This window comes from Suillus plorans (assembly GCF_016647745.1).
Source record: "Suillus plorans strain S12 chromosome Unknown HD556scaffold_6, whole genome shotgun sequence".
NCBI lineage: Eukaryota > Fungi > Basidiomycota > Agaricomycetes > Boletales > Suillaceae > Suillus > Suillus plorans.
Window position 1 is genome coordinate 139,466 of NW_024537390.1, and position 23,973 is coordinate 163,438.

The following is a 23,973-nucleotide window of genomic DNA, read 5'->3' on the forward strand; positions in this document are numbered from 1 at the left end:
CGATGATGTCGGAATGGTCTTGCAGTCCAGCCGGTAGTGTAGGTGTCGGGTCAAATGCGCCTGCACAGCGTCCTAAACGCCGTTTGCATCTGTGTCGGTCAATGGGGGAGAGAAAATCCCTTGTAACCCATGGCTCGATTCTCAACATTAATTGTTTTACTCGCAGCCGTATGTCTTGCCCAGACAGTCACACTACATGCTGGTCTCAACAACGCCCTCTCTAACGGTGCCAACACTCAAGCGGTCAGCGCTCAATATTCAAGCAGGTCATCATTGACGGAGGACAAAGAGGATGTAACCCTACTCGATATCGTTCTCGTTGCGTCTGTGGATGGTCGATTCCACGCACTCAACCGTACTTCTGGACAGAAACTCTGGTCCATGTCGCATTCTGCGCACGAGGCCCCGTCCAGTCTTGCACCGCTTGTTCGTACCAAACATGCCACCTATGACTCCGACTTGACGGACGATGATGACGCCCATCATGAAGTGTACATGATCGAACCACAGTCGGGCGACATATATGTGATGGCTACCCCCAGCAGTAAACTCCAGCGCCTCTCTTTTTCCATGGCACAGCTGGTCGAGATGTCACCCTTTAAATTTGCGCGGGATGACGATGAGCGGGTCTTTGTAGGAAAGAAAGAGACATCTTTATTGTCAATAGAACTGGAAACCGGGAAAGTCAAGGCCATTAACGCTGAGTGCCCTTGGGACCCGTTTGAAAATTTCAGCCACAAAGAGGAGCTTGACTTAGACGAACTTGAAGATTATATGCCAAACAAAGAGAGGTTCATTCCGACGGAGGTTTTCATTGGACGTACCGGTAGGTGTCTATTGCTTTCATAGTCATTGCAGCTAAACAAGATTTCCTTGCAAGACTACCAAATATCCATCTTCACCCGCTCAAATACCCCCAATGGTCGGAAGGTTCCTATACAGAATTTGTCTTTCTCCATATATGGTCCCAATAACCAGGACAATGTCTTGCAAGCGGCGTACCGGAAGACGCAAGACAGCACATACATCGACTCCCTACCCACTGGCACAATCGTTTCACTCAAAGCGCAGGAAAATGACTCCGCAGGTCCATACTCTCTGCAGAAAGCGCAGTTCATGTGGACAAACCACTTTGATAGTCCCATGTAAGGAATGTCGTGTGTATTTCCAGAATATTTCTAATATTTTATATAGAGTGGCTGTATTTGATGTTCTGTCAAGCGCTCAGAAACCAGATCCATTCGTCCTCTTGCAACCTCGTGCTGACTTCTTGCGCGGATCGGATGTCTCCTCCCTTGACATCAATACAGCTTATGTCGGACTTGTCGAAGAGACAAAGTCTCTCTACGTAATGGGTGTGGACCATTTTCCACTAACCGCATTCGGCGACACCGAATTCAATCATAAACTCATTGAGTCTGTCGACGGTATCACCCGACGGCGCAAGATGGTGGAGCTATGCGAACGTGATCCAGGCAACACTCAATGCCTCACGGGTAAACGTCACCTTGATTCGTCTTTGAATAACAAACAACTCCCAGGTGTTCCTGGTGCAATGCTACCTCCTAGCGACAATTCGGATCCACCAATCGATGCAGTAGAAGCTATACCCACCCTGTCAGATCCCAGGGACAACACATCCGTGCCAGGCTGGATGCCATGGTCAGGCACTAGTGCTGGTGCACATATGAAGGTACTCGGCCCAGCATCCCCTATTTCCACCATTGGCTCCATAATTCTAGCCGCCGCCTTTACGGCCGGGTTTATATTCCGATCCAAGCTTCCCCGCGTGAGGCTTCAGATGGCGCCCGCCACAGTGTCTGTGCCAAGTTCCATTGATAAAAAGCCGGATGAAGATACGACAACACTGCCTCCTCGTCCAGATACCCCTGTCATACATGCAATGGAGATATCCCGGGTTCCCTCCAAACCCACGCCGGTTGCCATCAACTCAGGACTTATGTTATCATCAGACGACACTCCTTCTCACGTACTGCAGCCGCTGGACCACTTCCCGGAGCATGAACAACTTGATACCCCCAGCACGACAGCACTAGATCTTGGAGAGGCAGAGGATAGTGACAGGGAGAATGCCACGCCGAAGAAACGCCCTCGGCGTGGGCGCAGAGGCAAGAAAGGAAAGGGCACGGGGACAGCCGTTAATGGCATGGGGGGTGATCAGGATGACAAGGATGCAAACGGCCCTGTTCCTGAGACGGTGGTCAAAGACAGCCCGAATACCCCTTCTCTCACACTCGTGGTACCTCAGACGCCGCCGGCCGCTACATCTTCCCTGGTCGTGTCTGATACTATACTAGGTGAGTACTGATAATAAAACCTGTCTTAATTGTTAACATGTTCGAAAGGCTTTGGATCTCACGGAACGGTTGTATACCAAGGCTCCCTCCAGGGGCGTGCAGTAGCTGTTAAGCGCCTCCTGCAAGACTTTGTCACTCTCGCTTCCCGCGAGGTTGATATTCTTCAAGAATCGGACGACCACCCGAATGTCATCCGATACTACTATCAAGAAGCCCACGCTAATTTCCTCTACATTGCTCTCGAGCTTTGTCCCGCGTCCCTTGCAGACGTCATTGAGAGCCCCGACCAATTTCGCGAGATATCCAACTCTTTCGATCCAAAGCGTGCCCTCCGCCAGATAACATCCGGGCTCCGACACCTGCACTCACTTAAGATCGTTCACCGCGACATCAAACCCCAAAACATTCTCATATCTGCACAAAAGAAGGGTGCATCAGGCAGGGATGGTGGGCGGAGGATGCTCATTTCCGATTTCGGCCTATGTAAGAAGCTCGAGATGGACCAAACGAGTTTTCTACCGACAGCACACGGCGCCATGGCTGCGGGCACTGTCGGATGGAGAGCGCCTGAAATTCTCAGGGGGGAAGTGAAGCTTGACGACTCGATAAGTGATGACCATTCGCAATCATCACGAGGCAGTGTCAGTACTGCAGTGAATGGGTCAACATCAGGCAAGCCAACGAGACTGACTAAATCTGTTGATATTTTTGCTCTGGGATGTCTATTTTACTACGTCCTCACTAACGGATTACACCCATTCGGGGATCGGTTCGAGCGGGAGGTCAACATTCTAAAAAACACCAAATCCTTAGATGGCCTGAAGCAGTTTGGAGAAGAGGGCTTGGAGGCGGTAGATTTAATCACCAACATGCTAGATCCTGAAGCCTGCAAAAGGTATGTTTCTCGTACATGTTCTGTTTCTGAGTTTGTAATTCATGTGTACAGGCCCGACACCGCGTCATGTCTTGTACATCCATTTTTCTGGGACCCAGGGCGTCGCTTGAACTTCTTGCAAGACGCATCAGACCGCTTCGAGATCATGTGCCGAGATCCCCGTGACCAAAACTTGATTATTCTCGAAACAGGCGCTTTCGATGTCCTCGGTCAAGACTGGCATGCACGGTTGGATAAGGTTTTCATTGAGAACCTGGGCAAGTACCGGAAGTATGACGGCAAGTCTGTACAAGATTTACTAAGGGCTCTGCGAAATAAAGTGAGTCAAACTGTGTACAAAAATCCTTGTTGCCAGAAGCTGACGTGCACTTGAAGAAACACCATTATCAAGATCTCCCAGATCATGTAAAACGGCATCTAGGTCCCATGCCCGAAGGCTTCCTATCCTACTTCACCCGCCGTTTCCCCCGCCTCTTCATGCATGTGCATGGCGTCATATCCAACACACCATTATGCCACGAGTCCATGTTCAGGACATATTTCGAACTGGTCGACTAATATGCTATCTATAGTTATCCGTCTGATCGATTGGAAGTCGACGATCTTTGCATTTGGTTTCGCATATTTATTTTAACATCATATCCACACCATGTATCTGTACTTGTAACTGTTGCTTGGCATACATTGTCCTGTGTAATGAGAATCTTAATCCTGACTAGACAATCCTTCCATGTGTTTGACGACACACGTTACATGATAGTGCAACCCCAGCTCGACGATCGTTCCTCTTGCTGCGCTTGGGCCCTCGCTCTCTCCCTTTGACGCATTTGTTGGTACTGAGTCTCATGGTCTTGCCAAGTAGCACGTCGTCTTGCTTCGTCTCGCCTCGTGTCTTCTAGTCTCGCCTGCTCACGTCTTACTGCTTCTAGTCTCGCCTGCTCGCGTCTTACTGCTTCTAGTCTCGCTTGCTCGCCTCTGATCGCTTCTTGTCTCGCTATCGCTGCCCGTCTTTCTGCCTCCTCTCTAATCACGACCTCGACCTCCCTCCTTTGCCGCTCTTCGAATCGCGCCTGCTCGACCCGCCACTCTTCATGCTGCTGACGTTGCCGCGCTGCCAATCCGAGCAGCCACTGCTGTTCCTGTACATTGACAGCCTCATCGACTGGATGCTCGTCGTAGATTGTGCCATGATCCCTGTTCATGTGCGGATAGATGGTGCTAGCAGAAAAGACGCCCATGCATCGCCAACAAATATGGCTGTCGCACCTGTACCCGAGCAAATCAATGAAATGCAGACAGAAGTGGAGCGCGTCCAGAACAACTTACAGTGTGCAAGTCATATGATTGCAGCCATCCACTTTCTCGATCAGTGCTTGACACGTCGGGCATTTCTTCACGCGCCCGCCATGAGCTGCCAGCCATGCTTCCGTCTCTCGCTCCTCAGCAACGCGTCCGGCCTGCCGCTTGTTTTCGACACAGTCCATGCCCTCATGGGCGTCATCATGGCACGATGTACATATGTTTGAGAAACATGAAGGGCACTGGCCTGCGACCGCAGTACTGGGGTCGGTGGAGCGGTAGATCTGATTGCAGTCTGGTGTCTTGCAATACTTGAATTCTTGTGGATGCCGAGATATATACCCGTGAAATGCTATTTCCAGCAAGCGGTTGAAGGAAGTTTGAGGGAGGAATTGTTGGATAGTGGGAATAGGAATGGGGACTTTACACTGGGTCTCATCACCCATGCACGTGAGCGGAAACTGACCAGATTCCAAAGCGGATGTCAAGAAATGACGCATGCAAGGAGAACAGTAGACGTGCCCACAACCAAGAGGAAGCGGGGATGATACGTTGTCATAGCAGATCGGGCAAGACTGCTGTCCTGACGGGTCTGGGACGGTCTGTGGCCCACTGAGCGAACCTTGGATCAAGCGCTCGAGAGCGTGTCGTGCTTCCTCACCACCAGAGATTGTGATTCTCCGTGCAGATATGACGAATTTGACGTTGTCTTCGCCAAAAGTTTCCCTCAGCTCTGGTATTCCACGTGCGATGAAAAATCGAACGGACTGCTTCGCGAGTACTTTGGTATACTCGAGGGACGAGAGCTGCTCCAGCTTGTCCTTGATCAACTCACGAGCCTGTTCAACAGCTTTTGACTCTCCATAAACTTTCAAAACCTGTCGTCTGCAATCCGCACGTACGAGTGCCCCTGTGTCGTCAAAAACCGAACGCAAAAATTTGTTGTTTGGATATCCGAGTGTCATGTGCCACCCTTCCACCTTCTCACCTGCGATCAAGCTTTCCGCTCTAACTTTGAGTGCGCCAATGGCCTCTTTCTTGGAGCCAGACAAACGCATCCGGACAACGGCGCTCTGCTCATGAATATGCAGCATGCATGCACGCTTGTCTTTGATGCCGCCGATCAAGGCATCCCACAAAGGCTTTTGTGCGCGAAATTGCTCAGTAGAAATAGTGATCGAGTACTGTGTGGGATTCGGGAGCCGGAACCAGAAGGACACGTTCCCGATGCGATGGTTAATGAGACGGGTATGCACCGCGTCCGCGTCCTCCCAAGAAGAAAACCGCGCACGGACCACAACGGTACCATCAATGCTTGGAGTCGGCAGTAGAGGCTCCAGCGATTTTAGGGTTCCAGGAGAGATGCATTTGATATCTTCCCGCAATGTGGCAGTGATATGACCGACGTCTTCGCTGAAAACTCCACCTCCACCCCTCACTGTCAACCGCCTGACACCATCTGAGCCAGAAAATGTTTTAACTTCTTCGTCAGAGATAGTTGGGGGAAGGAAACTAATCTTGATCGAGTTGTGGTGGAATGTTGGTACGAAGCGACCAGGTGGCATGGTGTTGACCTCGACTTTGACCCGGCGCCCAGAGCACATCTGGCGGTTAAGTTCCTGCGCCTTTGCAGTAACATTTACCGTATCAGGGTACTCTGCGACATAGCGCACGGATGGGGCACGCCAGGATATCGTAAGGACATTACTGTCACGTTCAGTCGCTGCGGACATACTTCCGGGACTGTTGTAGCCTGATACTTCGAGAGTCAGAACCTCGTCCCTAAACTCGAGGCCACCGAGGTCAAGCGAGAGTGCTTTCCCGGACTCAGCGTCCGTGATAATTTCAGCACTAAGCTTGCCACCACCTGGCATGGGCTTGACGCTGACGAGGTGGAAGCGCCCTCGATCAAGGCCGCGGTCTGTGAACAGCGCATTGATTTCATCTTCCTGCACATTGGGAGGCAGATTTGTAATACGCAAGGTGCAGCACTCGAATCCGGTGATTAGGTGAGATAATTCAAGGCCTGCGCTGAAGGTTACGATGGACCCAAGCACAACGTTCTGGACCGTCTTCGCAGCAGCTTCTTTGGCAATCTCGGCTGCACGAGCGCTGGTCTCAGCCGCACGAACTCTGGCAGCCTCAGCTGCACGAGCTTTAGCCTCAGCTGCACGAACTTTGGCAATCTCGGCTGCACGAGCTTTGGCCTCGGCTGCACGAACTCTGGCAATCTCGGCTGCACGAGCTTTGGCCTCAGCTGCATGAGCTCTGGCAATTTCGGCTGCACGAGCTTCGTTCTCAGCTGCATGAGCTCTGGCAATTTCAGCTGCACGAGCCTCCCTGGCTAACTTTTCTTCTGTTTCAATTTGTTGGGGAATAACATCTTCAAGATGCTCCTGGTAGTCGCTAAGCTAAATTCAGGGAAGAAAGGCACCCAAAAGATTCACGTACTTCAATACCATGCAGAAACCGGCATTTTGTGCCTCTTGCGCACATCCCGGCCTTCCAAGCGCGACACACTTCGCCACCCTTGGAACTTCGGGATGGCCCAACAGACGTATGAGCGGAATTCTCCGAGGTAGACCTTTGAGACATGGTGCGCTGCACCTGTGACTGAGGCGCCCTAGGCTGGCGGTTCTGTTGGCCATTATGCTGGCGACGACCCTTATGGTTGGATGGACGGTTGACAGTAGTACGACTCAATTCAGCATGTTGAACATGCTGAGTATGTGCTAATGCGTCACCCTGTAATGACAAGCTTCAGTACATAACCGAGATTATGAATTTCTGAACGAAAACTTGCCTGGATTTCGTGGCTAAACTTGCACTTCGCCCCAAAACGACAATGACCTTGGAGATGATACTGGCACGACATGGTAGGAAGGAAACAAGTCCTGAATTCGAGTGCCGCACACCTCGTGTACACAGCAAGTCTGCATTGTTCCAAACAGAATATTATGGAAGCAAAACAAAGTGGGCGCTTCGATGGTGGCGGTAGCGCCGTCCAGTACATTCTATAAATAAACGCGCATGTCCTAACCAGGACAGCTCATGTGCTGAACATTGTTTTCCTGTGTTCAAAGATACCTGACTCATGAAGTGGTCGACTCTGATTACTCTTGTTCAAACTTCTCTTAAAAACCGCCTCTAACACTGCTTCGCCAAGTCAAGCTGCAAACGATCGAAAAACAAACAGACAGGACACGTACAACTTATCGTCTCAACTGCCACTGGTAAGAGCATCAAGTCACCAAGCACTAGTACGTGTTCCCTAGCTCCTACTTCTTTCACGGATGTCATACCACTTTTGCTAGATACTCAACCTGTGTATGGCGTCGTCACTGACAAATTAGTCAAATGTATGACGCACTCTTTGAAACCCACTCGCTGTCCAGGCGTTGCGGTACTTAGCGAACGACTTGCAAGTGAGAAAACTTTTTAATAAACCATACATCCAGTACCGTGTTTCGTCATGGTCACCTGGAACGACACAAGCTCTGGATCTGAATACTTAAGTTGGTCGTTGCTGTCAAACTTAGCATGTGCCTGGGGTCTTAATGATTCAAGTGGAGTTTTAATGACAAAGCTACCTCTACGCCCGCCCGCTGCCTGAAGTGCCCGCCGCCCAAGGAATGCTAATTTCGGGCTCGTACCAATTGAGCAATGTCAACGTCCCCCTCCTTCAAGTTCCCTGTCTCTTTTCTCACACCGATCTACTCGCTCCGGCCGGCTCGATGTGCCACCCCATGGCGGTAAATATGGACTCAACGTACATGGTGCGTGCTCAGCGTGTGACAACGGCGGGCAGCAGGTGGTGGTAGTGACGGTGCCGTGGCGGGATGTCGGGCGCTGTCAGCCATTGGCAACGTCAAACTCCGGCATCCGTGTCGAGCGTGCACCTAGCAGATACCGACCCAGATGGCGTGCAGGCCTTCACCCAGACCGGCTATTTTCAAACTGATATGATAAGTAGCTGCCCTGCAAAGTACTGATCATGAACGACTGCAGATCTTGCTACTCCGACTCGAATCACTCATCGTCACGAATTCAGGAGATTAGGAAGGCCGACCATTGCTCGTATTTTGAAATTGGATGCTAGGCAAGGAGATACAATATCATGGTTGGCATTGATTGCTACAAGAATGCAATTACTAACTGAATTTCGTCTCTCAAGTCCAGTATGTAGATCTTTTGTGCATATAGTACTCACCGTCACGGTGATCGATCAATATATTGGGAGTCAAACTTGATTCACGCAAGGTTCATGCCTCGATCCTCACTCCAATTTTCGAAACCTGAATTGACCGTGAATCGATCGTAAGTTTGAATGCCCTCTCAGATCCTCGAACGGTTCTCATCCATAGCTCTTGATATGTGATGTGTAGATCAGCAATGCGCCCAACAGCTGCTGTGAGACATTCTCCAACACAGGAAGATCTGCCAGTATTTGGCGTGGCGTCGACATCTTCGCAGCAAAATAATGATTTTGCATTCAACAGGTCTGCCAATGACGCAGAATCCTATCCCTTACAGGCATCTGAGTCTGACGAATCCTCGAATTCCTACTTTTTGGATATACAGTACATATCCCAATAATGCATACGGTCGGGAAGCTGAAAATGCCATGCATTACCATGGATATGCATGATGCTGGATGTCACAATTTGTGACACCGTGTGACCTTGTTATAACTGCAGTAGATAGTACATCAATTACTTGGTAAAATATTGATCTAATGACGTCTGCTTTGAATTCTGTAGCTCCTCCCGTCGCAACTGACCACGATAACTACAGAGTTGCTCTGATAACTCTAAGGCAAACTGAGGATTACCATATTGTAAGCAGGCAGTCTCAATTCACTGACATAATGCGCTCAACTCTGCGCATGCCATGTTGTTGCAGTCGCCGCCGCCACCGTCGTCGTTGTCATCAGATTCAATCTCGATAACCTTACCCTCTGCAATAGCAATCTCATGACGTACCATGTCTGCAACTGGCTATCAAATGAAGATTCTTCCATCTCCTTCTCCTCCACAGGATCGAGAAGCTCATCAATTGTTGGCGGCACCCCGAAGATACAATTTTGTGATTTGAGATCATTGACTGTTCGCATAAGCTCTATTTCAGCATAGATAAGCTGGGCTGGCTGTTTTGGACGTGAGGGAATGCGAATTTTGAGTCCAGAGCGGCACAATGCAGCCTATTTTGGTGCTTATATTCACACATAGAACAATGCAACCTCCATCTTAATAGTGCCCAGACAATGCATATTACCCTCGAAAGTTCATGCATTATTCAGTATGTAGTTTTTAGTGCATAATGGCTGCGCCCACGATGGGACCCTGCCAAAGTTGATGCATTATCTAGGATATGCATGACTGGGATGTGCATTATTGGGATATGTACTGTACTACATTCTCGGATCACGAGTTCGTTGACAGTTCTGCAGATTGGGTGGCTCCAGTATCACCATCGTCTTTTCTTGTGCTGTTTTCGTGACATTTCAATTCCCTCTTACTAGTACCAGTTTCGGCGGTCTTCGAATTCTTCAGCGGTGACTCGCAGTATAGAAGCTCGATGTGACTGCTCAGTGGTTGCGACCAATCGGCAATTGCGGGAAAGGTTCTGCGTTGGCGACAAGTCACATAAATAGAGCTACGTGGCTCACTGTGTTACCTAGATTCAGTCGAGGTATCCTCAATGTCGCTCTCATCAGGCCCTCCCAAGTTTCGAGTAGCAATCTGGTAAGTCGGACAACCCCGCGCAGACGAAACGCAGACTGAACCTCCTATGCAGTGGTGCAGGCACAGGAGGGCTTTTTTACTATTGGGAAGTTTGCAGGGCGCGATATTCACATAGACTTATACGAAGCGCATGATGCCATTACAGCCGCTGGGGCTGGTATTACAGTCGCGCGACGCACGGCGGAGGTCATGGTGGAACTCGGCTTGTATGAAAAAATCTCTCGTATTTCAGCATCGCCCCCTTCTTCCAGCTATGGTCTGTTTCGATAATTTGTGTTACAACTGTGTTTAACTCGTTTCGTTTCGACAGGTCCAAGATTGAGGAAGTCTAATGCCCAAAATGGTGGTTTGAGTGGTTTCATTATACCTGGTCTGTGAACTTCATCATTTCGAACTGGGGGCAGAAAAGTGACAAAGCCTCTCACAGTTAAGCAGGGATTCAATATGCATCGGCAGGATCTTGTCGATATTCTCAAGCAAAGCATTCCGTCATCATGTACTATCCACTTTAATAAACGGCTTACGGAATATGAAAAGCAGTCACCAGGATCGCTCGCCCTCTATTTCGCTGATGACAGCACCTCGACCACCGACGTATTAGTAGGGGCAGACGGCATCCACTCCCCAGTGCGGAAGACATTTTTCGAAACAATAGGCCCAGACACCATAGACCCAAGCAAGATAAGGCACTGCAGTGATCCATTTTGGACTGGAACGCTTGTCTATCGCGGCATCTTTCCAACGGAGAAGCTTTCGAAATTGGATCCAAACAATCTAACTTTGAAGGATTCAGTCAGTCCTCAGAAGGTGGTCACGATTGTCAGGAATAACTTTTATTTCGCAGTTTTGCGGGAAGGGAAAGGTGATTTATCACAGTCGACTAGTCCCTGTTTACTCATGAATATTTCAAAGCACATCATCTCGTATCCTGTTTCGCAAGGAACGCAGATCAATGTCACAGCATGTTTCTGATGAGCAGAAAACTGGCATACCTTTTGAGGGCCATTGGGTTTCGGCTGTATCCCTAGAAGAAGTTGTGGAGGCATATAAGGACTTCCGAGTCCGATGCTAAGCGCCTTCTGAATGTAAGTTTTTTGGGGGTTGAGTCGTTTATGCTGTCCTCGACTGATGAGTATTTTTGCAGTGTTTCGAAAACCCCTCAAGATGGGCGCTTCACGTGGTGAATTAATTGCCGCTGTTCACTTGCGACAGAGTTGCGCTGATAAGTGGGTACAACAATCATTTGACGAGATCGTGTACATAGGCCCATGCCATGACACCCCACTTTAGAGCTGGAGCCGGTCAAGCAATGGAGGTATGCATGTTCATTCAGCAGACTCCACAAGTCCTTCACTTTGTATCAAGGATGCCTTTGTACTTGGTCGCCTTCTTGCCCACCCATTTACAACATTGGATAACGTACCCACTGCGCTGAAAGCATACCAGGACGTCCGCCTCTCATTCACTCAATTCGTAGCACGTCAATCGGAACGTAGTACGAGACAGATGTGCGATTTTTGGCGCACTCGAGACAGATCGGGGCAACGAACGAGAAGAGACGGAGATTCTGAAAGAGAAGATTATAGGCTTATGAGAAAATTGGGACAGTGAAGGTGAAGGTCGTGCAGTTGCTGAATGGGTAAAGGCAGAAAGGCAATTGCAGGAGGGTTCGTACAATGGACGATTTGAGAACAGTCCATTGTGTCATGGTTTTATACGAGTCGTAGCGGCGCTGGGAAGCCCCAGTCCCTGACTCCAAGAAACAATGATGGATTACAGGCAGCAAACAGTATGTTCGGAATTATTCACCTCTGCCAGCGCATTGTGTTTTTATCCTAGACGGGTTGACGGAGTGAGACAAGTCACCATGTCAACCTACAATCAAGCTTAATTAAGCACCCTCGAGCTACTGCCGGTAATTGCCACGCAGCCACTGGCGGAATGGCATTAACTGCCAACAGCACTAATCCGAACTCGCAGTGAATTTCTTTCAAGGTTAACCGTTATTGATATTGATACATTCCAAAAGGGTCTCAATGAACTGCAGCTGCCGTATGGGCCATCATCAAGAAGTACCACGGCCAACGTGTTCTGCCGAGAGCATCAAGGAATTTGATGATTTCATGTCCTCCCACAATTCGTTCTGATAAGGAAGCTCGATGATATGACTGCCCAATGGCGCGACCAACCGGCATTCACGGCAAAGCTCACTTCTTCGGTGTCGACAGTCGCATAAAATGAAGCCAATTACGTGGCTCGGGCCTCGCTGTGCTACTCAGATTTAGCTGAGGTATCCTCAATGTCGCTCTCATCAGACCCTCCCAAGTTTCGATTAGCAATCTGGTGAGCTGGATAACCTCTCACAGACAGGACGCAGATTGAACTTCCTATGCAGTGGTGCAGGCATAGCAGGGCTTTTTCTCGCTATCACGATTGGCCAGTTTGCAGGGCCTGATATCCACATAGACTTATACGAAGCGCATGATGCCGTCACAACTGCTGGGGCTGGGATTGGAATCTCGCGACGCGCGGCGGAGGTCATGGTGGAACTCGGCTTGTATGAAAAAATCTCTCATATTTCAGCAACGCCCCCTTCCTCCAGCTATGGTCTGTTTCGAGAAACTGCGCTACAACTGCATTTAACTTGATTCGTTTCGACAGGTCGAAGATTGAGGAAGTCCGATGCCCCAAATGGTGGTTTCGAGTGGTTTCATTATATCTCCAAAACACGTCTGTGAACTTCATCATTTCGAACTGGGGGCAGAAATGTGACAAAGCCTCTCACAGTTAAACAGGGATTCAATATGCATCGGCAGGAACTCGTTGACATTCTCAAGCAGAGCATCCCATCGTCATGCACTATGCACTTTAATAAACGGCTCACCAAATATGAAAAGCAGTCATCAGGATCACTCGCCCTCTCTTTCGCTGATGACAGCACCTCGATCACCGACATATTAGTAGGGGCAGACGGCATCCACTCCCCAGTGCGGAAGACACTTTTCGAAACAATAGGCCCAGACATCATAGACCCAAGCAAGATAAGGCACTACAGTGATCCATCTTGGACCGGAACGCTTGTCTATCGCAGCATCTTTCCAGCGGAGAAGCTTTTGAAATTGGATCCAAATAACGTAGCTGTGAAGGATTTCGTAATGGTAAGTCCTCAGAAAGCCGTCACGATTGTCAGGAATGACTTTCATTTCGCAGTTTTGCGGGAAGGGAAAGGTGATTTATCACAATCGACTAGTCCCTGTTTGCTGATGAATATTTCAAAGCACATCGTATCGTATCCTGTTTCGCAAGGAACACTGATCAATGTCGTAGCATATGTTCCTGATGAACAGAAAACTGGTATACCTTTTGAGGGCCATTGGGTTTCGGCTGTGTCCCAAGAAGAGGTTATGAAAGCATATCAGGACTTTGAGCCTGATGCTAAGCGCGTTCTGGATGTAATTTTTTGGCTTTGAGTTGTTCATGCTGTCCTCGACTGATGAGTATTTTTCGAAGTGTTTCGAAAATCCCTCAAGATGGGCGCTTCACGTGCTAAATGATCTGCCGTTATTCACTTGGGACAGAGTTGCGTTAATAGGTGATGCAGTGGGTCTCTTCTTGCTGGCACCACAATCATTTGACGAGACCGTGTACATAGGCCCATGCCATGACATCCCACCTTGCCGCTGGAGCTGGTCAAGCAATTGAGGTATGCATATTCATTCAACGAACCGTGAAAATCCTTCACTTTGTATCAAGGATGCTTTTGTACTTGGTCGCCTTCTTGCCCACCCACTCACAACATTGGATAACGTGCCCACTGCGCTGAAAGCATACCAGGACGTTCGCCTCTCATTCACTCAATTCGTAGCACGTCAATCGGAACGTACTACAAGACCGGTGTACGATTTTTGCGCACTTGGAACAGATCGAGACAATGAACAAGAGGAGATGGAGATTCTGAAAGAGAAGATCGTAGACCTGTTGGAAAGCTGGGTAAGTGAAGGTGAAGGTGGTGCTGTTGCTGAATGGGTGAAAGCAGAAAGGCAACTGCAGGAGGGTTTGTACAGTGGACGGTGTGAGAACAGTGCAACGTGATCACTGTATTCGTAGTGGTGCTGGGAAGCTCGAGTCCCCGGCTCCAAGAAATGATGATGGATTAGCAGCAAACAATATATTGCAGGCTTTACAGCCGTTCTCTAAATCTCTCGCCCTCCGAGGAATGAATCTCGCAGAGGTTGCGCAGAGGATTAACAAGTTTTCTTCTCAAGTCATTTGACAAGTTCGCTTGAAGCGCTCGACAGTCTCGCAACCCTGAACCTACGATTGCAGGTTCCAGGGCACGGGATCTCCTACACCCTTAGACAAGCCAGGTATATGCAATTATTGGTACGTTCCGTGTATGATCAGATCTAACTAGTAATGGCCGCAGGATCTTCCACCACTCACTATCACTCCCGGACCAAATCCTGGCCAGGCCGTCTTCCGATGTGGGCGTTGCAAACATAAGTTCGACTATTACAGTTCGTGATGTTCTCTTTCAATCATCCTCTCATCAGTCCAAACAGCCTGATTCAAAGGTTGTTAAGGAAAAGCTCGCAAATGCCAAAATAGATTCGACGGAATCAGGGGCGATAGATGATGCTCAATCGGGCGAACCGGGATGATGCTGTGTCCCGTCTGCTCTCGAAGATCTCGGAAGTCTACGCTTTATTAATGGGACATGAAGGATTGGCTGGGATTGCATCCATGCTAGAGATATGTGGAAAGATTGCGCGACAAACGCTGGAGTGTGCCGACTTTGTCGGCAATGGAAGTCCCTCTCTATGTCTAGGGACAACATTCTCCAGGACTCCTCCTCGTGCTGGTCCAGGATATGCACTGTCATGCTGTAGCGCCATACGGAGAAAACTGGTACCTTTCGCGTGGTCTTGCCAGGTTGAGGGTGACAAGATTCGCATTTAAGGGGCAAGTTGCGACAGTCTTCGATCCCGAATCGCTAGATCCGTACCTGAATGTGTGCTTGTAAGTACATGCACTTCGTTTCCCAGGTAGGGTGCCCCGCTGCTTGGTAGTAGTACCGTGATCGTGATGGCGCACTCAGGCACTCCAGCACGATCACCACAGAAACCACAGGGACTCGTACCGACCTATATAGATACCCGGATGTCCATTCACTCAATTCATAGCACGTGGATCGGAACGTATGGGACATATGCTCTAGTTTTGCCTGCCTGGGTATTATGATTGGACAGACAGGAAATACACGAGAGGAGATGGAGATTCTGAAAGATTGGACCAGTTGGATTGGAAAAGTGAAGGTGGTGCGGCCGTTGCTGAATGGGTTCAGGCAGAAAGCCAACTGCGGGAGGATTTATGCCAACGGTGCATGAATTCACTATTCTTCCTTGTAGACTTGGTTTTTCTTGTGTTACACAATAAACGTACATGCATGACTTCAGGGGACATACAGGAAATCTAGATAAAACTTGCACTCAGGCCGTTGAATACCTCGATGAGAATTTTCGGGTGATGCTCCCGTAGTCAGACCTTGACATAGAAGGTCTGGAGAGTTGGTGTTTATGTAACCTTGTACCAAAGTCAACGCGTGGCACGTTGCAAGTATTCGTTTGGCAGGTTAATGTTTACACTTGCTTTCTCTGCAAGTTCTTTGGCAACTCCTTCACCCATGGTAGGAAATCCCGTCCCTGCATATATGGCCTGAGTACCTCGGGTATAATGAGACCCTGAGGGTAAATGCAGTATTAGTGTTGATCCCTTGCGTCACGAGAAGGAGGAAGAGCGTACGTCTGGTGTCTGATAATTCTCGACCAAACAGCACAATGCGCGTTCTGTGGCGCACATTGTTCCGTTCAGCATGTGGACGTAGACCTTCCGCTGTTGGTCCTTCGTTTTGAGACCGCAACGAACTTCTAGCCGCCTGCTCTCTGTAGTATCGCTGAGTCCACATCATCAAGAAGTTTACGGGCGACAATCCAACTTACGGTAATCCGTACAATTCGAGCAAGAAACAAGTTCTTTGTATGCACCTTGGAATGGGAACCACGCCTCCAGATCGCATTTTTTCGACGCTGCGAGGTTCAGTGCACCACTGACGATCGCCACCACACGGTAAGAGAGACCCAAGCTCTGATAGAACCCTTCGCTGTTCGCCAGCATGTTATCGAATGCATTCCAGCTCTCTTCCGGAGCGGTGAGCACGAACTGCTCAACCTTCTCAAACTGGTGCACACGGAAGATGCCCCACATATCACGTCCAGCCGAACCAGCTTCTTTACGGAAACATGTCGAGTATCCAGCGTAGTATATGGGAAGCTGAGCTTTGGGGTCTTCGAACCATTCGTCTTGATGGAATGCCGATATAGGCTGCTCCGAGGTCGCGATGAGATATTTCTCGTCGTCATTGGCGATAACCTGTATGACGATATAGATTAGTTTTAAATTGTGCTATCCACCAACTTTGTCATGCCTTGTACAGTTCCTCGTCGAACTGGTCAAGCTGCGCGGTCTTTGCCATGACGTCTTTATTGACAAGGAATGGTGGTTGGACTTTCTTGTATCCCTTCCTGCGGAGGAAGTCGAGAGCATATGTGATAAGGGCTTGGTTGAGATCGACACCATCATTTGTGAGGAAGTAGCCACGGTGACCTGCGACCTTGGCACCTGGCGTATTGGTTTCAATACCAGTTATGGAATATGAATGCAGCGATAATCAAACCTCGATCAAGGTCCATTGCATCTAGTCTAAGCAAAACTTCATGGTGAGGCATGATATCCGTTTTCTTTTCTACTTGGCCATTAGGACCATCTGGATGCCAGGTTCGGAGAAATACATTGTCATCCTGAAATGTTATATCAGTTTCTCAGTTTGAATAGGAAGACATAACTCGGATACTCACCTCAGTCAAGCTGACTGGGACATCCTTCGCCACGAGATTTCCTACTGTAGAAGCTTTCTTCCGCATCTCAACCTCGAACTCGCGGGTCTCCTTCCGTTTCGCGTCAACCTTCGCATCCAGCTCTTTCTTAGTAGCAACAAGGTCATCTGCTGGTTGTTTGGCCTATAAGATATCATAAACTCAGGCAAGTGAGTGGATAAGCGTCAAGAACAACCTTCTTCTTGGCTGCGATCTCCTTTTGCACCGCGTTGACCTGCTTGCTGAGGCCGTTCGCTTCAAAATCCACTTAAAATAAAATCAGCACATGAATTCTATGTTCAAAGCCAGAGAGCTCTCAAGATCGCGCGTTTGAGAGGGCCGCCGATCATGAAAGGCAATCGAAACTCACTCTTCACCCACTCCGCGTACATATCTATGACCTGATCGACCAGCTCTACCGACTCTCCTCGCTTCCGCTGCGATTCACGAATTTCCTCGGCATTCCCTCCTTTGTTGTCTATGAAACTAGTCACGTCAAGCGTCATGGTAGTTATATTTCTCTTCTAGTTTTGGTTAAACTTCTGGATCGTCGGTGATGGAGGAGACGAGGATCGAAGCGATCAAAAAGGGAGATAGCCAATGCTCGAGATCAAGGGTATCAGCTAGTATGTGTCAACTGGTGTAGTGTTATGAATCAAGATGTTTTGCTATCCTTTTGATCTCTTCCTCCAATAGTCCTTCGAATCATTCGAGTCATGATCGCGTTACGTAAGCGCGATAGTTGGATTCACTGCACCATCGAAACCAGCCGGTGCGATACGTCGAGTCACGGTATGAGCGCTTGAGCCTCTGAATGAACTGGCGATGCTTCCTGTCATGCTTGCATACACTTACTTAATTGACGACCTTGAAATTTCGTTTTGGACTTGTGAAACGAAAAATTCAGAACAAAAACCATATGACCAAATAATTGTCAATAGAAGATCCTTAACCGTTCATGTCCGTTGAAGTGTTGTAAATTTGGTTTCTGGTGTACGTAGTAGTACATCAGCCACCCAACAGTATCACTGTATCGATAATAACCTTCGCTTGCCCCAGTCCATATCTTTTACTTCATATATCTGTCATTTCACCTGACACGTGCTATATCAATGTTCAAGTTTATACGTCGTGTTTCAACTTCATTTCTGCCGCGCCCAGATCGGCCCTGGAGAGATGATGGTGAGTCGTGTTTCATATCCCAACATGGCGGATCATCTGACGGTCTTTTGGAATTGGCGCGCTCCTGTATTATTGTTCTGATTGATTGATCTGATATGTAGCAACGTCAAATGCACCCACAATAGGTCGGAAGAGGTGTTTCAGCTTCGTTGAGGATGACGATGATGACTCTACTTCGACGAGTGTCAAGAAACTAAGGGGGGACTCCACACAGGCTGAAGGCAGTACCCCTCCAATACCAGCAGACTCGGATAAGAAGGAGGGGGAGGATGTCAAGTCAGTGACACAGGGGGTGAAGGATGTGGAATTGGATGAGAAGAAGTTGGATTCACCGTGCGGCCCCGAGGAAATTCCACTTCCAGATTCTCCTGGTAGAATCCAACCACTGGATACAACATTGACAGAAGCAGCAGCTACGACTCCGGAGGAGGAGGCCGATGAGAAAGACGCCCAAGATGGTTCGGATGCGGATTCGGTAGCTTCTTCGTCTCAAGTAATTTTGGATGAGGGGCAACCTGAGGATGATTCAAAGGATGATACCAAGGCACTTTCTACATCAGCAGCTGAGGATACACCTGTCGCAGAAGACATTCCCACTGCCGATGATACCCCAGCAGACACTGAGACCGGTGTATGACGTGGACCATACCCTCGCTTTTACAATCTATTTTATCGATGAACACGAGTACGTCTAAGTGCATAGATCTAGTTATTGATGAATGTACGGATACAGAATGGATTGCACGCTGGTTGGTGCAGAAGAGGGTTCTACTAACGATTTACGATACCGACACTGTTTATACGTACTGCTACTAATTCCTCGCCCCCCCCCCCCCCTGTTGTTTGCCAATTATATCAATGTATTCCTGAAAGGACACTTCGGATTGAGCGATGAAATGTACAGCCACCTCACTCAACTGTGATGGGTACTACCATCTGTCATGATGCAGGGGATGATATTGATGGTCGTTCATACTTAGGTTTCTCCTGTCAAACTTATGCGTACCAGTGGCCATGTGCTGAATATTTACTCGAGGTGAATGGTCATTCGTGTCAAGCGGCGGCCATGATACACGAGGAGTCGGACCTACGCGGCATTACTATTGGTTACTCTTTCATTCACATCCCTCATGTAATACTATCCGCTTAGTAGGCAACTGGAACGCACATGTATTAATTCCGGCTTTCTATGTCACCAAGGAGGTAAGCTTTGTTGTCATCCTGCTACTTTCAATCTGACTCGTCCGGTGCACTGGCAGTGGCTGGAATGTAGAGAGCTCGACTAGATGTAAAAACTGCCAACTTACTGCAAACAATGGTCACGGTCCACAACGGTTTACGACTCTATTATCTGTTGATTAGCCGATATGGCAGGTACTCGCCTCATGTTATGCGTGAGGTGTACACGCCTTTCCTTGCGCTCGTCAGCCTCCTCATACGATAATCTGAACAGCCAGCCGCCTACTCTCTATGGCTAATCGATTTCATCCTACGAGCATCGATAGTGATATCGTGCTTCTTACGCCCCCCTGTTCTGTGGCATCCTCACCTTTCACATCAAGCTTCTCCTGCATGCCCGCCTCTCCACGGTACTTATACCTGACACTGGTTTCATGTGTCCGAGGTTTCTTTGCATTTAAACATTACACGTACTTACCTCCATTGATCTTTCAGCACCCTTACCACTCTTCCACGTCATTGATCGCACGCCGAGAGTCCACAGGAAACGCTTTCGTCACCACACACTCAACCCAGTCTTCTATCTCTCATCTTCTCCACCATGTTTCGTTTCATAGGCTCGGAATCCAATAGCAAGGGTAAACAACGTCAGCAAGACGCTGACCCGGAACTTCAGGTGCATATCCAAACCGAGGTCCACTCGAATCGTCCTCCCGTAGAAAGTCAGAGCTCCCAAGCACTAGACAGTACATCCTCCCTTCAGACTACGCCTTCAAATCCTAAGCGCCCGCTGCCTCCTGGGCTCCGCGTGCCGACACACCCTTACCCATACTGGCAAAATCATACGCCGGCATCATCCTCCCAGAGTAGCCTCGAATCACCTAAAACCCCTTCACAGGTTTCCTGGCTTGGAGGGGCTGGAGGAACTTCGGTTGCTCGTGCTGCATCATCGTCACCGGATCTTCAACCTCATCACTTCCCACCACCACCACCCACTGCACCACCAGCAAATGCCACACGCACGCGGTCCTTACAACCCTCCAAGAGCTCACATTCATTGCGAGTACCGATACAGGAGTGTTTTGGGCAACCACTTTCTCCAATTGTTGAGCAAGACTATATGTCACCCGAGAAGCGCACCGTGTCATTACCAAGTAGCCCAGGTGGCTCCGGTTCTCGAACGAGTGGTACTACAGCCACTATGATGACACCGATCAGTCCATCTATGATGACCCCAACTAGTGCGGTGGCTATGTACTCCGCACGCCCAACACCCACGCCCACCACTCCAGTTGTTCCTCCGCAGTTTGCGAGGCGACGAGAGGATTCGCTTGGTGACTCATCACGTTCGTTCGCAAATTCTAGAGTTTGTATCGTGACTGATCAATGTGAACAGGTTCTTCGCCAGTATACTCAAATTTTCTCTCCCGCCCGTTGAACAGGACCATAAGTATGTCGTCGACGAGGACACACCAGTCTGGCAACTCGTTATCTGCAACACCACCTGTCATTCCTCCTCTTGATCTACGCCCAGCGTTTCCTGGACCTCTCCCTTCAGACACAATTTTGTCCCGGGATATCGCTGAGGATATTCCCGATGATACATCAACGAAACGCGAGAGCTTCGTCACAGCTCGGTCGGCTGGTGCAGCACGGGAGAGCAGGTACTCTGCTATGATTTTGGAACCGGATCATGAACCTCTAGATGATCAGGAACTCCCATCGAGCCGAACTGCAGAGTCTTCTAAGAATTCCCCCGAGCGCCAACAAGGAATCCCCCAGCTACCTTCACTACCTCCAGCAACACACACACCCTTGCTCCCCCGTGCTTCATCGCGAACCTCAACATATCCACCCTCATACTCGTTACCACAGCCCAATGTAGATCACCGGGTCAATCACGGTGGGCTCGATACTCCAAGCCAGCGTGATTCTGTTCGATCGATGTCATCTTCATTCATCGACCGTCGCTTTGCAGAGTCAGAGCTATATTTCGGCTCATATACAGAATGCTCTAGCGCACGCCAGGCCAACGAGAAATGGGCTAAGCATACTGAGAAATCCGACACCGCTCGGACACTGTTCTGGCTTGGGTTTATTGCACCATGGTGTTGGCTCATCGGTGGATGGCTGGTGAAAGCCAAGAATAATAATACCTATGGCCGGGGTGGCAGCATGACGCCCTTGTGGACGGGTAAGAGCACACGGACAGTTAATTCATTTACGATGCAGCCATTGCACCATGGCTATCCCTTTGTGGCGCCTTCGGTGCAGAGCTTAATGCCGCCATCATATTCGCGAGGGATACATTCAGCGCATCCTCGTGGCCCTTTTTTAATAGCGAGGAGCCCGTGGATTAGGAGGTGTAGGGTGGCTGCTGCTGTGAGTGGAATTATTATTATGCTGCTGTTCATTGTTGCCCTGGTGGTAGTTGGGAGGAGCAGTTGAGAACAACTAATCGTGAAGAATCCGTATCTGGATATTATATTCTCAAATTAAAATGAGCAAGCGATATTTACCGTATACTTAGTACTATATGATCATTTCTCCATTGCAGCTTGCATCACATTCCGAGGATCAGAATCATAGAGATCTGGTTCGAACCTGTAGCACTTCATGAATACCTAGCACTTTACGAATGCTTACGCTTTACGAAATAAATGTACCTAGCAACCTTTGCGAAATTACAATGTATTAGAGAAAATTTTATTAAACTTCATACTTAGTCACGTAGGTTTGTATCGGAAGGTTTTCCTGATGTTCAGCATCCTCAACGACTCGGAAAGGCTCAATTTCTGTTTCTTCTTCACTGGCCTCGCTCTCATGGACAACCTCATCAATAGAGTTTCGACGCGCGCGCGCGCTTAGATTTTGGAGGACCTGGAGGTTTCTTTTTCGAAGTACGTTTTGGTTCAGCCTCACTCTCGCTGGTTTCTGATTTGCTGTTGCTCGATACAGCTTTCCGTTTGTGATTCTTCCTTTTTGGTGACACTTGCTGACCGCAGCTCCTGGCGCGTATACCGGTGCAATTGATGTTATCAGGAAAACATTAGCTCGAGATGGTGTCACTGGGTGAGTGGTTGTGTCTATGCTCAGGGCTACTCTCAATTCAATCAACAGCTTGTATCGTGGAATGGTACCTCCACTGCTGGGAGTCACTCCAATCTTTGCAGTGTCCTTCTGGGTAAATATACGGTGCCTATATCCAAATTACGCGTCTTGCTGAGACTGCTACCTCCAGGCATACGATGCCTCTAAGAATTTAATACTCGCATTCACACCCAATCGTACATCCGAGAAGCTTTCTACAGCAGAACTTGCCGCTGCCGGTTTCTTGTCTGCCGTACCGACGACCCTCATTACTGCACCTGTTGAGAGAGCAAAGGTTCTGCTGCAGGTGCAAGTTCAGGGCCCCAATACAAAGGTGTCTTCGATGTTATGAAGCACCTCTACAGGGAAGGTGGTATACGGAGCATCTTTCGAGGCACTGGTGCAACTATCGCTCGCGACGGACCAGGCAGTGCCGTGTAAGTTTACATCTGACATTTGAGAACACTTCGACCTGGACTGAAATAACGCTTCTCAGTTACTTTGCGGCGTATGAAGTTACCAAGAAGGCCCTGACGCCCGCTGGGCCGTCAGCAGGAGACCTCAACCTAGGCGCCATTATGTTCGCAGGCGGAACTGCAGGTGTTGCAACGTGGTCGATAGCTATACCCCCAGATGTAAGGCCTCCCGAGCCATAAATCTCTCCAGGATTCTATTCATGTTGCTTCAACAGGTTTTGGAATCCCGCATACAATCTGCACCTTCTGGTACATATCCTGGACTTTCCGATTGCTTTAGAAAGACCGTAGCGCGTGATGGGATTACTGCATTATGGTAAGGTCTTGGTCCAGCGATGGCTAAAGTATGTCGTTTCCATGATTATGCCGAACATTGCTTACATACTGTGATATTGCTTTAGGCTTTCCCAGCTAATGCTGCCACATTTGTACGTTTTGTTCCTCAATCTGACTCTGTGACTGTATTCTAATCAGTATTGGTTATGGCAGCTTGGTGTCGAAACCTCGCGGAAGTTCATGGATGGTTTCTTCTGAATGGGCCACTATTTTATAGAACATATATCACAAATGGAATTCATCACTGGGCTGAAATTGTGCCACAAGAGAGTTCAGTTTGTGAGCAATCGCGTCTCGGAATTACAGCCCTTCGCCGCGACAATTTCCAGCTCCTCTCCTCGTATCCCCCAACCCCTGGCAATGTCGCGAAGCTGTACGGTAGGCTCGTGACCAGCCTGATATACACTACGCCGTTATTTGACGTGGTGACCGGACTACGGGTTTAGGTGCACAGGGCATGAATATCGATCTTCAATAAGTGTCCCTTTACAGCCATTTCATCTCATCTCCTTCATGACAAGT

General features: G+C 48.9%; 8 protein-coding genes across 8 annotated transcripts; 6 read left to right on the top strand and 2 right to left on the bottom strand.

The window, feature by feature from the left end:
- Positions 1-29: 29 nt before the first annotated feature.
- HD556DRAFT_791132 (uncharacterized protein) lies at positions 30-4,153 on the top strand. The gene is made up of 6 exons (XM_041311643.1): positions 30-826; positions 881-1,145; positions 1,195-2,318; positions 2,367-3,213; positions 3,265-3,532; positions 3,589-4,153. Exons 1-6 carry the CDS (start codon positions 130-132, stop codon positions 3,769-3,771), a joined length of 3,384 nt encoding a protein of 1,127 aa, XP_041165221.1. The 5' UTR covers positions 30-129; the 3' UTR covers positions 3,772-4,153.
- On the bottom strand, positions 3,963-7,512 carry HD556DRAFT_1524112 (uncharacterized protein; the record flags this gene model as incomplete). Its single annotated transcript, XM_041309229.1, has 4 exons — positions 7,316-7,512; positions 6,964-7,257; positions 4,540-6,908; positions 3,963-4,479 (listed from the first exon to the last, which is right to left on the bottom strand). The coding sequence occupies exons 1-4, from the start codon at positions 7,385-7,387 to the stop codon at positions 3,963-3,965; spliced, it is 3,252 nt and encodes a 1,083-aa protein (XP_041165222.1). The 5' UTR covers positions 7,388-7,512.
- Positions 7,513-9,831: 2,319 nt separating this feature from the next.
- On the top strand, positions 9,832-11,328 carry HD556DRAFT_1304228 (uncharacterized protein; the record flags this gene model as incomplete). Its single annotated transcript, XM_041299664.1, has 8 exons — positions 9,832-9,862; positions 10,034-10,091; positions 10,193-10,256; positions 10,317-10,512; positions 10,567-10,626; positions 10,684-11,048; positions 11,101-11,118; positions 11,218-11,328. 8 exons carry the CDS (start codon positions 9,832-9,834, stop codon positions 11,326-11,328), a joined length of 903 nt encoding a protein of 300 aa, XP_041165223.1.
- Positions 11,329-12,186: 858 nt separating this feature from the next.
- HD556DRAFT_790950 (uncharacterized protein) lies at positions 12,187-14,560 on the top strand. The gene is made up of 10 exons (XM_041311641.1): positions 12,187-12,235; positions 12,286-12,599; positions 12,652-12,863; positions 12,918-12,986; positions 13,044-13,414; positions 13,467-13,484; positions 13,535-13,708; positions 13,755-13,853; positions 13,909-13,959; positions 14,010-14,560. Exons 2-10 carry the CDS (start codon positions 12,556-12,558, stop codon positions 14,346-14,348), a joined length of 1,377 nt encoding a protein of 458 aa, XP_041165224.1. The 5' UTR covers positions 12,187-12,235; positions 12,286-12,555; the 3' UTR covers positions 14,349-14,560.
- A 1,335-nt stretch (positions 14,561-15,895) lies between these two features.
- HD556DRAFT_1429686 (serine-tRNA ligase) lies at positions 15,896-17,694 on the bottom strand (the record flags this gene model as incomplete). Its single annotated transcript, XM_041304834.1, has 8 exons — positions 15,896-15,997; positions 16,059-16,198; positions 16,256-16,685; positions 16,741-16,934; positions 16,990-17,113; positions 17,171-17,332; positions 17,385-17,455; positions 17,559-17,694. 8 exons carry the CDS (start codon positions 17,692-17,694, stop codon positions 15,896-15,898), a joined length of 1,359 nt encoding a protein of 452 aa, XP_041165225.1.
- A 466-nt stretch (positions 17,695-18,160) lies between these two features.
- HD556DRAFT_1334075 (uncharacterized protein) lies at positions 18,161-19,278 on the top strand. Its single transcript, XM_041301854.1, has 2 exons — positions 18,161-18,370; positions 18,472-19,278. Exons 1-2 carry the CDS (start codon positions 18,301-18,303, stop codon positions 19,005-19,007), a joined length of 606 nt encoding a protein of 201 aa, XP_041165226.1. The 5' UTR covers positions 18,161-18,300; the 3' UTR covers positions 19,008-19,278.
- Positions 19,279-19,873: 595 nt separating this feature from the next.
- Positions 19,874-22,264, top strand: HD556DRAFT_791682 (uncharacterized protein). The gene is made up of 3 exons (XM_041311644.1): positions 19,874-19,985; positions 20,045-20,895; positions 20,946-22,264. Exons 2-3 carry the CDS (start codon positions 20,151-20,153, stop codon positions 21,995-21,997), a joined length of 1,797 nt encoding a protein of 598 aa, XP_041165227.1. The 5' UTR covers positions 19,874-19,985; positions 20,045-20,150; the 3' UTR covers positions 21,998-22,264.
- HD556DRAFT_1429687 (mitochondrial carrier domain-containing protein) lies at positions 22,210-23,649 on the top strand (the record flags this gene model as incomplete). The annotated part of the gene is made up of 10 exons (XM_041304835.1): positions 22,210-22,240; positions 22,555-22,621; positions 22,670-22,733; positions 22,791-22,973; positions 22,994-23,076; positions 23,136-23,274; positions 23,331-23,409; positions 23,437-23,459; positions 23,517-23,543; positions 23,605-23,649. 10 exons carry the CDS (start codon positions 22,210-22,212, stop codon positions 23,647-23,649), a joined length of 741 nt encoding a protein of 246 aa, XP_041165228.1.
- Between the last annotated feature and the right edge of the window lie 324 nt (positions 23,650-23,973).

Coding starts and splice junctions, on each gene's coding strand:
- HD556DRAFT_791682 (XM_041311644.1), top strand. CDS start 20,151: ATGTTTCGTTTCATAGGCTCGGAATCCAATAGCAAGGGTAAACAACGT. Junction 20,896..20,945: donor TTCGCTTGGTGACTCATCAC/GTTCGTTCGCAA, acceptor CAATGTGAACAG/GTTCTTCGCCAGTATACTCA.
- HD556DRAFT_1334075 (XM_041301854.1), top strand. CDS start 18,301: ATGTTCAAGTTTATACGTCGTGTTTCAACTTCATTTCTGCCGCGCCCA. Junction 18,371..18,471: donor TCGGCCCTGGAGAGATGATG/GTGAGTCGTGTT, acceptor TCTGATATGTAG/CAACGTCAAATGCACCCACA.
- HD556DRAFT_790950 (XM_041311641.1), top strand. CDS start 12,556: ATGTCGCTCTCATCAGACCCTCCCAAGTTTCGATTAGCAATCTG. Junction 12,600..12,651: donor AAGTTTCGATTAGCAATCTG/GTGAGCTGGATA, acceptor CTTCCTATGCAG/TGGTGCAGGCATAGCAGGGC. Junction 13,709..13,754: donor ATGCTAAGCGCGTTCTGGAT/GTAATTTTTTGG, acceptor TCGACTGATGAG/TATTTTTCGAAGTGTTTCGA.
- HD556DRAFT_791132 (XM_041311643.1), top strand. CDS start 130: ATGGCTCGATTCTCAACATTAATTGTTTTACTCGCAGCCGTATGTCTT. Junction 3,214..3,264: donor GATCCTGAAGCCTGCAAAAG/GTATGTTTCTCG, acceptor TCATGTGTACAG/GCCCGACACCGCGTCATGTC. Junction 3,533..3,588: donor TAAGGGCTCTGCGAAATAAA/GTGAGTCAAACT, acceptor GTGCACTTGAAG/AAACACCATTATCAAGATCT.